This window comes from Macrobrachium nipponense, chromosome 45 (genome assembly GCF_015104395.2).
Source record: "Macrobrachium nipponense isolate FS-2020 chromosome 45, ASM1510439v2, whole genome shotgun sequence".
In the NCBI taxonomy this organism is placed as follows: Eukaryota; Metazoa; Arthropoda; class Malacostraca; order Decapoda; family Palaemonidae; genus Macrobrachium; species Macrobrachium nipponense.
In genome coordinates, this window is record NC_061105.1 from 559313 (window position 1) to 576745 (window position 17433).

At 40.1% G+C, this 17433-nt stretch overlaps 2 protein-coding genes across 3 annotated transcripts in view; one reads left to right on the forward strand and one right to left on the reverse strand.

Annotated features, from left to right (window-relative positions):
* Nucleotides 1–17433, forward strand: part of LOC135214251 (alpha-ketoglutarate dehydrogenase component 4-like) — a 381447-nt gene that overhangs the window by 333987 nt on the left and 30027 nt on the right. The window contains exons 2-5 of one of the 2 annotated variants that reach the window (XR_010314316.1): nt 12878–12968; nt 13250–13329; nt 13760–13838; nt 13951–14932. Coding sequence is in view for 1 of the 2 variants with exons in the window: in XM_064248315.1 (XP_064104385.1) it covers nt 14885–14932 (48 nt within the window). In the remaining variant the exon portion in view is untranslated. Of the gene's footprint in view, nt 1–12877; nt 12969–13249; nt 13330–13759; nt 13839–13950; nt 14933–17433 lie in introns of those variants that run through there. The other variant, XM_064248315.1, reaches the window with a different exon arrangement.
* Nucleotides 8320–8817, reverse strand: LOC135214057 (serine/threonine-protein kinase rio2-like). The gene has a single exon (XM_064248170.1). It carries the CDS (start codon nt 8815–8817, stop codon nt 8320–8322), a length of 498 nt encoding a protein of 165 aa, XP_064104240.1.

Here is a 17433-nt window from a genome sequence, read left to right on the forward strand (position 1 = left end):
AAACATTTTCTCTATTTCTGCGTTGCAAATTGATTTCATTTTCTCTACAATCTAACATTATCCTACATCTCCTCATAGCTTTATATGAAAACAGAGCTTGAGTAGGATAAAATCTTTCTTCTAATACTACAAACACTTCCTTAAAAGTTTTGTCTAAAATCTCTATGTCCAGTGTGACATTACCCAAAGCATTAATCTGTTTTCCTGCTATTATGTGTATTTCTGAATCTGTAAAGCTTAAATGTTTTATTAATGTTTGTTTATCTATTATATTTACTGTACTGCCTGTATCTAAAAGTATTGAGCATTATAGTTCTTTGAACATTATAGTTTGTATAATTATTAAACCAACAATTGTGTTAGGTGACCTGTCCTATTACAATTGGAACAATACCTTGGTCGCCTACAATTTTGAGTTGTGTGGTTGGAATAACCACAATTGGCACAATTTTGTTCCTGTTTATTATTTTGTGTTCTATTATCTCCTGGACTCTGGTTATGGGTTGGGCCGAACGAACTTTGATTTTGATTACCATTGTTTGGATTTCCCCTGTGCTGTTGAGGCCTATACCTACTATTTCTGTTTGCTTGGAAAATTTTTCCATTACTGTTCTTAGGATTATTCCTAGGATCTTGTTTCCCTTGTTGTCAATGGTTGAAATTTCTAGATCTGTCTGGAACACTATCTGTCCTTCTCTGAAAATTATTCCTATTTCTACCATTATTTACAAAACCTGTAAATTCTTTTGCTAGATGCAGTCCTCTTTTGCACAATTCCTTTTGCATGAACCTTAAAGCTGCGAGACTATTTTTCGTTATGCTTTGACGAGTTTTCCTTTTCTTCGTCCTTCGAGTTATTGAACTCGGTAATTCTTCTCTTCAATTGTAGAGTTTGTGCCTTCGAATTTTGGTTATTTGTTGGTTCTTGTTATAGCGCTTTGTGATAATTCAATTAAATGTCTGTCAGTACTTTTTATTTTCTTCTCCGCTTTTTATATTTCCACTGTGTTTTTGTGTGTATGTGTGTTTAATCACTATATTCGTTGGTGTTTTTGCACTGAGAATCCATATTCGCTGCACACAATGTATGTGTGTTTAGTTTTTCTTTTGTGTTATTAAGTCTTTTTCTTTTTGTATTTTTGGTTTGTATTTGCTTCTCTTAGTTTGTTATATGGGGATAGCCTTTATCTATATTGCTTTGTTGTTTCTATCTCTCTTAGGAACTTATTGTTGTATATTGTAGAATACTTAGCTGTTTCTGGAAGTCTTGCTGATTTATCATTTAAATTCAGTTAATTCCTTTTCATTTAATTCACTTTCTCAGGAGGCTTTTGACGTGAATTCGTTTCCTTGGATTTTGGGCAAGGTAAACACCACGTTTTCTTTCTTAATTATTATTATAACACACACAAGTTCACTGTTCAGTCACACTCAGATGACACAGGGTAACCGAAGTATCAACCAACACATGATTTGCGTCCAGAGATGAGTTCTTAACTAAAGTTTTCTGTCCTTTCAACTGAGGTTTGAACACATTTCTTCAATTCAGGCTCCACCTTCTGTTCTACTGGAGAACACCCTAATTCTTCTTAATTGGTTGATCTTGAACGCCTACTGTTTCTTGTTACGCCCTTTGAAGAATCAGAGTGTATGCTTTTAGCCTTCATTATCACCCACTTGCTGTGTCACATCAAATTTTGTTGTGGCGCTGGCACTGGTTTTATGGGTCTCACTTTTCAAACATCCTATTTTGTGTTCAGTTTCTACCTCTCTCTCTACCTCTCCTTCGCCTTCATCTGCCGTAACTCTACTAGTAGATTTTCCTAGCTAATATATCCCTACATAACTAACCTTATGCCTTTACATGCTTTACATATATAAAATATAAATAAAAAGATCAAATAAGGATATAAATAAAAAGTAAATCCCACCAAAAAAAGAAAAAAAAGAAAAATGTAGGCGTCACTATTCCACATTCAGCCTTTCACCCATAACTCCACTCCACTCTAAAACCTCCACGTTCAACTTTACACCCACAATCCACAGTCCTCCACCCAAGACCTACACTCGCAACTCACAGTTATCCATCTGGCCTCTACCCACAACCTTACACCCACAGTCATCCACCTAGCCTCTACCCACAGTCATCCACCTGGCCTATACCCACAACCTTACACCCTCAGTCATCCACCTATCCTCTACCCACAACCTTACACCCACAGTCATCCACCTATCCTCTACCCACAACCTTACACCCACAGTCATCCACCTATCCTCTACCCACACCTTACCCACCACGTCATTCCCCCCTTCCTCCTACCCACAAACCTTACACCCACATCTCCACCTGGCCTCTACCCACAACCTTACAACCCACAGTCATCCACCTATCCTCTACAACCTTTACACCCTCAGTCATCCACCTATCCTCTCCCACAACCTTACAACCCCACAGTCCATCCACCTGGCCTCGTACCCCACAACCTTACACCCACCAGTCCATCCACCTGGCCTCTACCCACAACCTTACACCCACAGTCATCCACCTGGCCTCTACCCACAACCTTACACCCACAGTCATCCACCTGGCCTCTACCCACAACCTTACACCCACAGTCATCCACCTATCCTCTCCCACAACTTACACAGTTCCATCCCCTAATCCTCTACCCACAACCTTACCCACAGTCCTCCACTTGGCCTCTACCCAACCTTACACCCTAAAGTCATCCACCTACCTCCTCTACCCACAACCTTACACCCTCAGTCATCCACCTATCCCTCTAACCCCACAACCTTACACCCACAGTCATCCACCTATCTACCCACAACCTTACACCCACAGTCATCCACCTATCCCTCTACCCACAACTTACACCCTAGTCCTCCACTATTCCTCTCCCACAACCTTACACCCACAGTCATCCACCTATCCTCTAACGACAACCTTACACCCTACAGTCATCCACACCTATTCCTCTACCCACACCTTACACCCGGCAGTCATCCACCATCCTCTACCCACAACCTTACACAGTCATCCCACCTACCTTCCTCCTTACCCCACAACCTTACACACACATACCTACCTATGTCACCATGGTTAATTCACCCTAGTCCTACTACCCACAACCTTACACCCTCAGCTCCACCTATAATTCCCACCACCTATCCTCCTACACCCCACACATCAACCTGGACACCCACTCCAACCCACCTATCCTCTACCCACAACCTTAACACACCAGTCAATCCACCTATCCTCTACCCACAACCTTACACCCTCAGTCATCCACCTGTCCTCTACCCACAACCTTACACCCACAGTCATCCACCTCTAAACCTCCCCACACATCCCCACACCCCACACCTTCATCACCACCTATCCTCTACCCACAACCTTACACCCACAGTCATCCACCTGTCCTCTACCCACAACCTTACACCCACAGTCATCCACCTGTCCTCTACCCACAACCTTACCATCACACCACTCCCTCTCCAACCTTCTCATCCACCTATCTACCCACAACCTTACACCCTCAGTCATCCACCTATCCTCTACCACAACCTTACCCCACAGTCATCCACTGGCTCTACACCCACGCTCCACACTACAAACCTTACACCCACAGTCATCCACCTATCCTCTACCCACACCTTACAACCTCCCACAGTCATCACCTACCTGGCCTCTACCCACATCCTTACACCCACCAGTCATCACTCCTTCTCATACCCACACCTTACCCATCATCCTACTATTCCCTCGACCCACAACCTTACCCTCCATTGCCTCTCACCTACACCCACGTCATCACCTAACCCTCTCATCCACAACTCCTTACACCCACAGTTATCCACCTGGCCTTTACCCACAACCTTCACCCACCCACAGTCATCACCTGGCTCTACCCACACCTTACGCCCACAGTCATCCACCTATCCTCTACCCACAACCTTACACCCACAGTCATCCACCTATCCTCTACCCACAACCTTACACCCACAGTCATCCACTTGGCCTCTACCCACAACCTTACACCCACAGTCATCCACTTGGCCTCTACCCACAACCTTACACCCACAGTCATCCACCTGGCCTCTACCCACAACCTTACACCCACAGTCATCCACCTATCCTCTACCCACAACCTTACACCCACAGTCATCAACCTGGCCTCTACCCACAACCTTACACCCTCAGTCATCCACCTATCCTCTACCCACAACCTTACACCCACAGTCATCCACCTATCCTCTACCCACAACCTTACACCCACAGTCATCCACTTGGCCTCTACCCACAACCTTACACCAGTCATCCACTTGGCCTCTACCCACAACCATACACCCACAGTCATCCACCTTGCCTCTACCCACAACCTTACACCCACAGTCATCCACCTGGCCTCTACCCACAACCTTACACCCACAGTCATCCACCTGGCCTCTACCCACAACCTTACACCCACAGTCATCCACCTGTCCTCTACCCACAACCTTACACCCACAGTCATCCACCTGGCCTCTACCCACAACCTTACACCCACAGTCATCCACCTGGCCTCTACCCACATCTTACACCCACAGTCATCCACCTGGCCTCTACCCACAACCTTACACCCACAGTCATCCACTTGGCCTCTACCCACAACCTTACACCCACAGTCATCCACCTGGCCTCATCCACCGCACCTACACCCACAGTCATCCACCTGGCCTCTACCCACAACCTTACACCCACAGTCATCCACCTGGCCTCTACCCACAACCTTACACCCACAGTCATCCACCTATCCTCTACCCACAACCTTACACCCTCAGTCATCCACCTATCCTCTACCCACAACCTTACACCCACAGTCATCCACCTATCCTCTACCCACAACCTTACACCCACAGTCATCCACTTGGCCTCTACCCACAACCTTACACCCACAGTCATCCATCTGGCCTATACCCACAACCTTACACCCACAGTCATCCACCTTGCCTCTACCCACAACCTTACACCCACAGTCATCCACTTGGCCTCTACCCACAACCTTACACCAACACTCATGCACATGGCCTCTACTCACAACTTTACACCCACAGTCGTTTCCCCCAAAAACTAAGTCTACAACCCTCTAATCCCAGCCATCGCATCGACAGCCCTTAGCATACAATCTTAAACCCCCGACTCTTCTTTCACAACTTACACCCACAACCTCTACCTTCACCTTTGCACACACAACCTTACTGTCAAAACCATATACCTTCAACAGCCCTCCACCCACACCCACCACCCACAGCTATTTTGAGATGCGTCTTTATAAACTCAGTTAAAGGCTACAGTTAGAGTTACTCGTAGTATTTGGCCCAGAGTCTTCAAAGCAATCCACCTAACATTTACCTTTTATTCATTGGAATTTATTCTTAGAAATGTATCAGATCAATATCAAACAATAGAAAGTGAATGCTAGGTGCAAAGCACTGTAGACTTTATGCCAAATCCTACAGTATAAGTGTAGCATTTAACAAAGTTTTTACAAAATGCATCTCATGGTTTTAAAGGGAGATTTTTATGCTTCTGGTTTTACTTTACAAATATCTCTCTCTCTCTCTCTCTCTCTCTCTCTCTCTCTCTCTCTCTCTCTCTCTCTCTCTCTCTCTCGTTGTTTCTGGCAAGACATTTTACGGACGATGCCAACCCTCCCTATTTTTCCGGGCTTGGGACCGGCACTGAATTGGGCTGGTGGGCAAGCCAGTCCAATTCAGTGGCTAGGTTAAAATGTGTTTCCCACAGCAGGAAAATTAATCAAGTCATCCAGTCAGACTCAGTTACTGAGCTGTCCTGACTGGGACCAAAGGCAAACATGAATGGGTCACAGAAAGACCCTATGACCGTGGATTGAAACGCGCACGCCAAAGCAACATAAGAGCCACCACCATGAACACCTTCGGGGTGAGGGGGAGCCGTGGGGGGACGCTTTCGAAGGTGGGGGGGGAATCATGGGGTTCCTCCGATGCTGCTGAAGATGTGCGCTCAGTCCCATGGTCGTCGAGTCAGTCCGTGACTCACTCATGTAAGCCTTTTAGGTGGGTGTTGCAGCTGGCTTAGTCCTCGTTTTCCTTACGAATCTCGGCTCTGAGGGGCTCAGTCTTACAGATCTCATCTTTCACTGCTCTGATGACAAGTTTTGTCATCGTTTATTCCTTTGGAAATCTCACAGTTCTCGTCAGAATCTCCACGAGTGAGTTCCGTCAACGTCTGAGTTAGGGTGTCCCACTGTTTCGGGTAGTTGGTCCTCTCTTGCTGGGCATCGCAGTATTTCCTGTGTTGTTTCTCCCTTCCTCAGCCACAGGTCCTCATTTTGCTTTTCTCCCTTTTTCATTGATGGCTGTCCAGAGTTTCAGTTCCATGTTGCAGTGCAATGTGCTGCAGATGGAAGTTCCTCTGAGCTGTCCCGTGGAGAAGCGTCCATTAGCATGTATTTATCCTGTTCCCTCAGAGCCGCTGCCTGTCCTTCCTTTGGCGCTCCAGAGACGCTGTTTGTTCCTTTATCATCTTTTCCTCTTGTATCCTCCAATTTTCTTTCAGATTCTTCACATTCCGTTCTAAGTTGCTGGAGCTCTTTCTCACCTTCCTGCAGTTTGTTCTCTATCTCCTTCCTCTGTTCTTGATGGTCTTTTTCATCTTTCCTCAGCTTCTCTACTTCTTCTTTTCCCTTCTTGTAACATTTGCTGCCAGTTTAATTTCACATTTTCCCGCTGTTCTTTAATCGAGAAAGATTTGACAGCATTTCCTAATCTGTTTTCCAACTCTAGCTTTTCAGCTCTGAGTTGTTCCTCTTTGTCTAAGAGATCTCTCAACTGGTCCTCCATTTTTTGGATTTCTCTCTTCATCAAAATCGTTTGCGAGTTTTGTCGCCTTCTGGCCTGCTCCTCCAGCAAGCTGTCCAGCCAGTTCCTTGCCGTGACTGAGAGCAAACGCCTAGTTTCTCTACAAGTTCTTCTTTTTCACATATCAATTTCTTCTCCATGTTTAGGAGGTTTTTCAATTTGGAGGTCCCTGTTATTGAGCTCTACTTTGAAGTTCTCAGGGAAGTCGCCATCTCATTTCCTCTCTTCTTTCTTCTTTAGCAAGTTTTCCATCTCCTTCCCATGATGGAGAGCATCCTGGAGATTTCTGCTCCCTCTGTTTCTCCTTCCTTAAAGACTTCAGAAAGTGAATTACTATCAGGGTGGGTTTTGTTTACCTCATCCTGAAGCGTGGCGTTCTCTCCTCCTAGTTCTGCGACCCAGGTCTTCATAACCTGGGCTTCTCCAGCCAGAACTTTGGTCAACTTCTTCTCATTGTCTAACTCTTTCTGCAGTAAAGTCACTTCTGCTGCTTTTGCTGTTAACTCTTCTTTGCACTTTTCATTCTCTCCTCCTAGTTCTGCGACCCAGTTCCTCATCACTTGTAGTTCTTGTGCCATAATCTCAGTTTTCGCTCTTTCTGCATTTAGAATTTCTGATGCAGAGACCAACTGAGATTCCTTTTCACGCAAAACTGATTCTAGGAACTGAACTTGATCTTCTAGTACCAAGTTCTTATGGGTCTCGTCCTGCCAGGTTTTTTCTTTTTCAAGCTCACAATTTTTATCTTTTAGGTCAGCTGCTACCTCCCTAAGTGTAGAGTTTTTTTCAGATTCAGTGAGCTCGAGTTTTCCTTGGACAGCTTCTTGGTTCTCTTGAATGGCCATCAGTTTGTGGTTTTTCCAGTTCTTCTACAGTGCCTTCAATGGCCATCATTTGCACTTCCAGAGTCCTCAGTTTCTGTCGCCCGTTCTCAGACTCTCTTGCTTGACGTGCCAGTATTCTTGCAGATGGTCGACCTTCCTCTCCTTCTGGTATATGCTTCCCTGTAGTCTACTACGAGCCTCATCAAATCTTCATTCTCTGCGTCAAGAATTTGATTGAAAGTTTCTATCTTTTCTAGTTTGAGGCTCAATTCAGTTTCTTTCTCTTTAGCGCACTGCAGATCTCTTTCTTTGTCGACCATCTCTTTCTGGAAAGAAGCCTTTCCATTTCCGTCTCGTCTCTTCGTCCTTTTCTTGAGCAAGTGTTCAGTCTCCTTTAGTCGTCTCTCCAGAGACACATATTTTGCTCCATCAGTTTCTTTGTTAAAGTTGTCTGCTTTCTCTCCTCGATCTAGAGCCAGTTCCAGGTCGTGTTGTAGGCGACACTTTTCAGTCAGAACTTGTTCTTTTTGAAGGCAGACGCTCTCGATTTGTCTGCTCATCGCTGCTGCGTCCGTCTGCCCTCTTTTCCAGCAAAATATCCTTGCCCTCAAGTTCCCTTTGAATCCGCTCTATCGCCTTTCCTGCTTCCTTTAAGGAGCTGTTCCATTCTAGTACCGTTAGCCTGACTCTCTTCCAGGGAGTGTTGTAACCTCTGCATTTCTACATCTGGCTGTTCTTGATGTAGTGTGGGCAGGTCTCCTTCTTCCTCGGTGCTTTCCAGTTGTCCAGTTTCCGTGGTCTCTTCCAGTTCCTCATTGCCGTCTTCCAGATCTTCCAGTTCTAGACTGTCTTCCAGTCTAGACACTCTGCTCACATCAGTTTCCAGTTCATTCTCACTCTCGCTCATATCATTTTCAAGGTGTTCTTCACTCTCATTCATACTGGTTTCATCATCATCCTCACTTTCGCTCATATTCATTTCATTGTCATCCTCACTTTCGCTCATGTCGGTTTCATCGTCATCCTCGCTATCATACTCATCTATATGTTCGCTTTCCATACACTCTTTCATTTCATCAGATGTTCGTCCAGACATTCCATACATCCAGCACGCAGCAAGCGCCAAGGCTGCCAACAAGGCCAAACCTACAAGAGGTTTGGCGAAGGCAAAAGATGGCGCAGTCAAGCTGCTGTTGGACTGATCGACCACAATTTCCTGCTTCAAGAGAATCACAGCGGCATCACAAGAGCACCAGGTACTCGGAAACCACTGCTGACAACTCGACAACAACAGAAATGAAACAAGTCGTCCATGATCGTAGCGTACAAGTCGCCGAAAATGAATGCCAGTATCACAAGTAAAATGCAATATAGCTCAAACATGATGAAATGTTGACCTTAGACGTTTGCTTTCTCAGTGTCTAGTTTTTAAAACTGCCACCGACACAGGACTCGGATTTCGGAGCCGCTTCTTGAAGATCCGAGGAACGCATTCGGTTGCTGGCTCTGCTCCGATGGATTCTCCTTCTTCTTCTTCTTCGCTGCTGGTGTGGTGAGAGAGAGAGTCTCCGGCCGCTCCTGAAGCCGGAGCTGCGGCTTCACTTGTCCTTCAGGAGGAGGAGGAGGTGAGGATCTACGACGCCTCCTCTCGGCCTCAGAGGAATGCTTGGAAACGGAAATTTTGTTTTGTTTCTTCATTCTTAACCCCCCACGAATTCTTAAGTTTTTTAATTTTCCAGTTCAGTTTTCAGTCGGTAATAATAATAAAAATATAATTATAATAATGATAAATTTTATTTCTTCCATTCACCTTCGAAATCATAAGTCCAAATTCATGTAATAATAATAATAATAATAATAATAATAATAATAATAATAATAATAATATGATGATCTAATAATAATAATAATAATAATAAGAAATAATAAGAATAATAATAATATAACAATAATGAAATTCTATTTAAGATTAAAAACATCACCGATAATAGTTATAGTTTTATTATTAGTTTTACATAGTTTATACATATATATATATATATATATATATATATATATATATATATATATATATATTATAATATACCATATATATATATCTATTATATATATATATATATATATATATGATATATATATATATATATATATATATATATAATATATATTATATAAAGTATATAGATATATATATATATATATATATATATATATATATATATATAAATATATATATAATATATATACTATATATATATATATATATATATATATATATATATATATACATATATATATATATATATATATATATATATATATATATATATATATATATGTATATATATATATATATATGTAATATATATTATCATATTATATATAGATATATATATACTATATATACTATATATATATATATATATAGTATATATATATATATATATATATATTATATATATATATATATATATATATATATATATATATATATAGTGGTGGTGTGTGTGTGTGTGTGCTTTGTGTTTGTGTGTGAAAACACTTAGATAATTAGTAAGCTTAGGTTATCTGAAATAATGTTATTTGCTAACACTGAATTTCAGAATTTGCTTAAAGAATTTAACTGTATGTAATTGTAAAGACTAAATAGCCCTGTAAATGAGACTTGCAATGTTTATTATTATTATTATTATTAAACTTTGACAAACGCAAGCCCCTTCATATAGTGGGAGAATGAAAGTGATAATTTGTCCTTTTCGAAATCCGTTGTATTGACGTATTATATTCGTCCCGGCTATTTTTCTCACTTTGTAATCTATCATTTTAACCTTAATGAAACAAACTTCGGTTGAAATTGTTCATTTGTAAAGTTCACGTTGCATACTTCACTTAATGCATGGATAATACTAATTTTGGCTTGGTTCCTTTACCTTCGCTCCATAGTCTCTCCTTGTACCAAAACGACCGAAAAAACTGAAACGGCCCACCAAACAATCGAAGCGACCTCATATGTATAAATTTGACCCACCAAACAATCGAAGCGACCCCATATATATATATATATATATATATATATATATATATATATATATATAATATATATATATATATATATATATATATATATAGATGATAGATAGATGATAGATAGATAGTTCACTAACGTACCCTAAATCTATTTATCTCATATATATATATATTTATTTGATAATATAGATAAAATATCCATTATGTATTTATTTTTTTATTGTGTATAAGTATTGTGTATTATTATTATTTTTTTTTTATATCATTACTCAAGAAAAACAGGTGCAATTTATTTATTTATTTGTTGTGGGACAAAGTTAGTTTCTCCTGTTTCATACTGTTGAAGAACAACCTAAATAATTTTTTTTATGTTCAAATTGGTTTATTTATTTTATTTGTCTATTTACTTATTTTATTTATTTATTCTTTTTTATTTATTTTTATATTGTGGTTTATCACTAAATGTGATGTTTACTCTATTGGAAAACAAAAATTTATTTACAAATTCCCAAATTCCTTCTCGTATATAGTAAAAGCAAAATAGAAGTTAGGCCACACGTCAGCTGATGAATGTAAACAAATATATATAATAATAACTGGGAACTGTCACATTTTGAGCTTCAATTACGATGAAATGTATATATATTCGTGTAATTGTCATAGTATCCGTTCACATCGTAAACACTTTCGCTAAAGAACTTATTGATTTATATAGCAAATTATGCATATTGCTATCGTAGAATATGGATATATATCACAATTTCATGTTTACACAACATAAAAATAATAAAAACATAACAAAATAAGCTAATGATGGAGGAGAACGTAGTGGACAGTATGGCAGAGCGAAATGCGTCGTCTGCTAGGAGAGCGAGATATCTCCCCCCATAGTGGCTGTAGGGGAGGAGTCTGGCCGAAGCTCAGTACACTTCGGGAATATGCATACGGGACCACTGACAGAAGCTGACGTACCCCCACTACGCTACGTTATTTGTACGGCAGGAAGTCTGAAATTGACGCATGCGCAATTTACTGCCGTACCAATATCTATCACAATCAGGATTACGGCTGCCGTACCAATATCCTGTACCATTATTTTAGGTAGAAAGAGATAGACTAATTCATCAAAGAGAGGGTGTTGTCTAATAGAGACTATCTGCCGATAGGAAATGAGTTAAAAAATGTTGGCGTCTGAAATGACAAAACAGGAAGTAGCCTATACTGTCTCACGCTTCACGTTACTATCATTTTTTTTTTTTTTTTCGTCTTTTGTCTTCCGTTCATCCTATCTCACAAACCATAAGAATGTAATACTATACACACTACGTGTCCTCGTCACAGTAACTATACATACTACGTGTTGAGTAGTAGTAGTAGCATTATTGTTAGTGGTAATAACAGCTATTTTAGTAGTAACAACAGCAGCACAATGGTTTGGTAACAAAAGACAAGTGATCGTGAATCATGAAATCCTAGAAAACTTTCTCTGTGTGATTATATATATATATATATATATATATATATATATATATATATAATATATATATATATATATAATATATCCCTGCAATGCGAGAAATTATGAGAATATTTGTCTCTTGTTCTTCCACCAACAGATAGACAACAACGCTTCCCTTTCCTGAATCCCTGTAGTTGACACTACAGAGAAAGAGAACCACCAAAAAGTAATGTTATCCCTTTGTATTTTCTCCTAAATGTCCTTGGCGTCGTTGGCCATAATTATTGCAACTTCCGCCTAAAAAGGAAATATGGTTATGGAGTCCATGTAAAGCAATATTAATCTGTCATTGTGTGTAGAATAATAGGCTGTAGTTTTAATGTTTTTAAGCCGTGTCTGATATCACTGTGTTTTTTTTTTCACAAGAAGTCACAACGATCATTTTAAAGTGTCTGCAAAGTTCACTGTCACAATTCAATGCTCGTCTTTTAAGAAAAGACAAAAACAAATCTATGGATTTTACCCAATGGACGGTAACTTAAACTTGGCAATTATCCATGCAGTCGAACAACACCTCTTAACATTTCGGTATTTATGAAAACGATATCAGAATTCAGATTCTTGAAACGTTCCTCGCTTGTTTGCGTAATAAAAAATGAATTCGTAATTTCATCCACAGATGAGGAGTCACATAACGAGAGCTCTCCTTTGTGTCATGATTCTACGAATATCTGAGGTTCACTCGCTATCATTTCCTTGCGATAAGAAAGGTAAGGTTGGCCAGTGGTGATTTATTTCTTTCACATCTAAAGCACATAAGTCTGTTGACGTAGTGTTTGATATATGTATATCTATATATCGAAGTGCATCAACGAGACTAGCTGTATTTTTGTTGAGTCGGCTACTCCTTAAAAATTGCTTATATTGCCACGTAATCGATTCCATTTTAGAAGGCTGGAATATGAATTGGTAAAAAAAAACTAAGTACTGTATAAGAAATTATAAAAGGAGGAAAAGGTACAATGACTAATACAATATATCTTATTTTCAGTCGCTTTGGTAGCAGCTGCGGGCATGCTGTCAGCTCTTCTCATCGTCACAATCATCACCATAATAGTCATCCAGTGCAAGGTGATTTTTTTAATTTTTTTTGTTTCCTGCTCTACCATTCATTTTCCTGTAATACGCTAAGAGAAAGTCATCATGATTAATTAGAATTCTTCTGTGCATATATATATGTGTGTGTGTGAGAGAGAGAGAGAGAGAGAGAGAGAGAGAGAGAGAGAGAGAGAGAGAGAGTGAGTCATGCTTGCAAATAATAAACACACAAGAAATACGACACCACACAGTGATACCCTTACAGATTCTCTCGGTATGTAAACACATACATGCATCCGGAGAGAGAGAAAGAGAGAGACACGACATGCTTGTAAATACTATGTACATGCTAAATAGCAATAGGTACGCATCGCACGCTAATGTCCTCACAGATCCACTCAGTATACTACGTAAACATACAAACACACACATTTTATCCTAACTAAATTCCCATTTACTTCAGAGAAGACAGAGTAAGCACAAAGGCTCTCCAAACCTCTCCAGGCAGCGAGTCAGACCCGTCGTATGTGATGCTACACTTGGTGAGAAAACATCAAACTTTTAGTAGCCAAAGAAAGTGGGCAATGAAAATGTCAACACACTCTGCTGACCAAATATAACACCGAAAAAAATTTAAGTCTTTTGTTGTTACAGGGTCCCAGGAACACGGACGTCATCCGGCAAATGATAATATGGTTATTGGCCAGTACGACAGTGAGGACCCCTACGAATATGTCCAGCCGGAGGACTGGTATCATTACCCCCCAGCAGGATGACGCCAGAGCACCCGATGTCGAGTTTGGAACATTCTTGCCAAGAAATCCCGCCGTCGGCTGCGTCGAGACTATCAATGATATTTATGAAAATTTAGACAGCTTTGAAACTACCAGTGATATTTACTAATCGGGAAACATCTTCCAGCGGTAGTAAATACATTAGGATGTGTTTAAGTCCCAACTCATTATCAAGAAGCCTTATTGTACCGTACCTAGAGACTATCATTTTTTTCCTTTTTCTTTTTTTAGCTTTAATGAGGTGGTAACAGAATTATCACTGACGACGTCTGCTGCCCATGACTTCTAACATTCTTCAGCGATCTTTGTACGTCGATTAATAGCTATTTATTTGATTTAATTGTAACTTTTTCCATGTAATTGCAGTCTGAAAATATATGGATATAGATAGCATAGCATTGAAAAGAGTGATACCTCCATTTGCAAAACTTCATCTTTTTTAAAACAAAAGTTTTCCCAAACGAAAATTGCTTTGGATTATAGCTCTGAATTGCATCACTCATTGCCGTACGATGTTTGTTCAAAAAATAAGATAAAGTTTTTTGAAACACATTGTGTTTTGGATTTAACTCATTGCAGTACTCATTCTCTTATGAAGTTATTTAAAACAAAATAGTCATTGTAGAACATGACCTTCTCTTTACTGTCAAACTTCCAAGAAGAAGAAAGTAAACATTAGACAACATCAAGGGAGCCATTTGTTGCTGGGACGAAAGGAGAGCTACTACTGTTATTGAGCAACGTTCACCGACAGATAACGACTGTAATTAGTCGTAATTAATTACTAGTGTGTTATGCAAGTCAATATCAAGATGAGTTCCGTAGCAGGAGCAGCGTGGAAGGTGATTATGAGGAGTAGTTTGGATTAATTTGGCTGGATGGGTCTTTAGAGACTTACAATAGACCTGGGCTATAGGTACTACCTTGGGTTTGCCTCCCACCCTATGGAAGTAAAGTCTAAGAATACTAACCGAAATTTTAAGATTTTACCATGACATTTTAGTCACATTTTACCCCAAAATTGGGTATTAGGGTAAACAACCGATTGGACTGGCCAACTCACTGACTATCGTGGTTTTGGCCACCCTCCGAAAAAGTACTTTTAACACGTCCCTACACCAGAGATGGTCATCAGTCATGAGTAGTTGGTGGTGGTAACAGGAGCTCAAGACCTCTACTCACCTTTCGAAGTAAGTATTTTCTCCAAAGTTAGAAATTAAGGCCATGTTTTAAGACTTAAACAGAGGTTAATGAAAAGTGTGGCCAACGCAGTGCACACTACCCCAAAACGCTTTCGAAGTTTTTACTTACTTACAACTCGGAATATTTCGAAGACTGACGCCATCTCGATGTTTGCGGAGTCACTTGTGTCAACAAACTTCCCATTTCCTGTGCTAAACCCGCACACCACTTGTACCCATAGACGCTGGGGCACTTTCATCACAACAATCGTAAACCCAACCTCTAACCAGTACTTATTGGTATTTATTCAAGGAGACTACGCCATTCTTTGCGGCATTTTGCGCTCTTCAATTGTTTATCAGTGTTGTCAAATGGTATGTGTTTACCCTCCGAGCTGGGTATAAGACTTACACAAAACCGGGGAAATAAGTTAAATTAGCGTATCTATTTGTAGTATATAGCCTATAAATATTAGCAATTTTATCATTACTTCATTACTATGACAACTAGAATTCATGGAAACAGTTTGTAAATGCATCGGCGTATGTGTGAAGCTTCACTAGATTGGCAACGATGAGTCATTTATCGTCGCGTTGTCTGTTCATACTTATACATCAGAAATATTTGTAATTTTTCGGGGTTAATTTGGTTGCAAAAAAGGGATAATAGACATGAATTGAATAAACATTTTGAAGTTAAAGTTAAACTAAATAATGAGTAAAGTAAACAATTAAGGGAATAAAGCTTTGCACCCTATAAACAGTGTAGTCGTCTGCTGCTCGTAACTGTGTTTGCGGAGTGAGTGCTTAGGAATCAGGAACAGCAATGTGGTTCAAGTGCAATTTGAAGTGAATTAAGACCAAAATGTGTATAATTACAATCAAATAAGCACTGTGGAGTTTCAGTTGTGATGGCAGTAAGGATAAAACCACTGATTACAAGGTAAAAATGAATTCAGTTCAAACCATGACCCCGGGAATAACAAGTTAAATACTTTCACTAATATAGGCAACAAAATGTTGTTTTATTGTGCTAATTACAACTGTGATCTTGAGTAAGATCAATAAACATTAGCGACATATATACGCTAACATTGTTCAAATGAGTGCTGGGAAGGCAGAGAAAGAGGTGGATTGTCTGTGGTTAGAATGGCCAGCCACGTGATTGGATTTCAAAACTGCCTTGAAAACATATTTCACGATGAGCTCACATGCTTATTTTAGTTTGTATGGGACTTTCATATATCTCATTATGTTGACAAAACTTCAATCTTTTGAATGTTATGCTTAAAGTTGTAATTGTATACTTGTTTCACCAATTAAATATCGAGTGAATAAGGCCAAGCCTCGTGAGGACAATGGATCGTCTACGGTTGTTTACCCTAGTTGCACGGCCTGATTCCTACCTTTCGTCGAGCGGGGCAGGTTCCTCATACATAAATAGAGGTAACCTTTCCTATTATGCTAGGTCCTGACCTAACCAGATCTTACCCACTTAACTTAACTTGGAACGCTGGGCCCTGACCAGGCCAGGGACACCCCTGGACCCACCAAAAAGTTGGTAACCTTTCCCAGTCAGTGACTAGCGGGAATCAGGCTGCGCAGCTATTCTAAAGTTTTACCGCTTAGGGCACCAGGTTGTTCCCCTAATGAAATATTTTAGTTTGAAAACAATCTACGAACTTAAGCCAATCTGGATGAAAAACTATCGGTGAAATTAAATAAAGTCTCCAGGCTGTTGTGGCTCTCACGTAGGAGTTGAAGTCCGCTGGGTATCAAACTGAGAAGGGCGTTTCCTCCGTGTTAGCTTAGAAGCCTGCCCTGTAGGTAAGCTAAGATTATTTCCATCCTTGTATTTAGTAGTAGTTTTGTGTTTAGCGACTCAAAAACCCTGCTTTCCTCACCGTGGTCCCTTGAATTGTAGGCTAAAAAGGTGCAGTCCACTATCTAAAAACCTCTCATTTGTTAATGAAACAATTTAAAGGAAAAATTTACCAAACTGTCAAAACCAAAGCCAGGTTAAGGCATGGTGTCCTATGACAGGTTAGGTTAGGATGCCTCCTTGATGAAAGATGTCTTTGATCTGCTGCTGTTTAGCAGGCTGTGACCTACAGGAATAGGCCAACATGCACAATTCTTCTATACTTTATCCAAGATTTATC

Bases quoted from the DNA above. Each gene is read 5' to 3' on its own strand.
- LOC135214057 (XM_064248170.1), bottom strand. From the start codon at position 8,817: ATGTATGGAATGTCTGGACGAACATCTGATGAAATGAAAGAGTGTATG.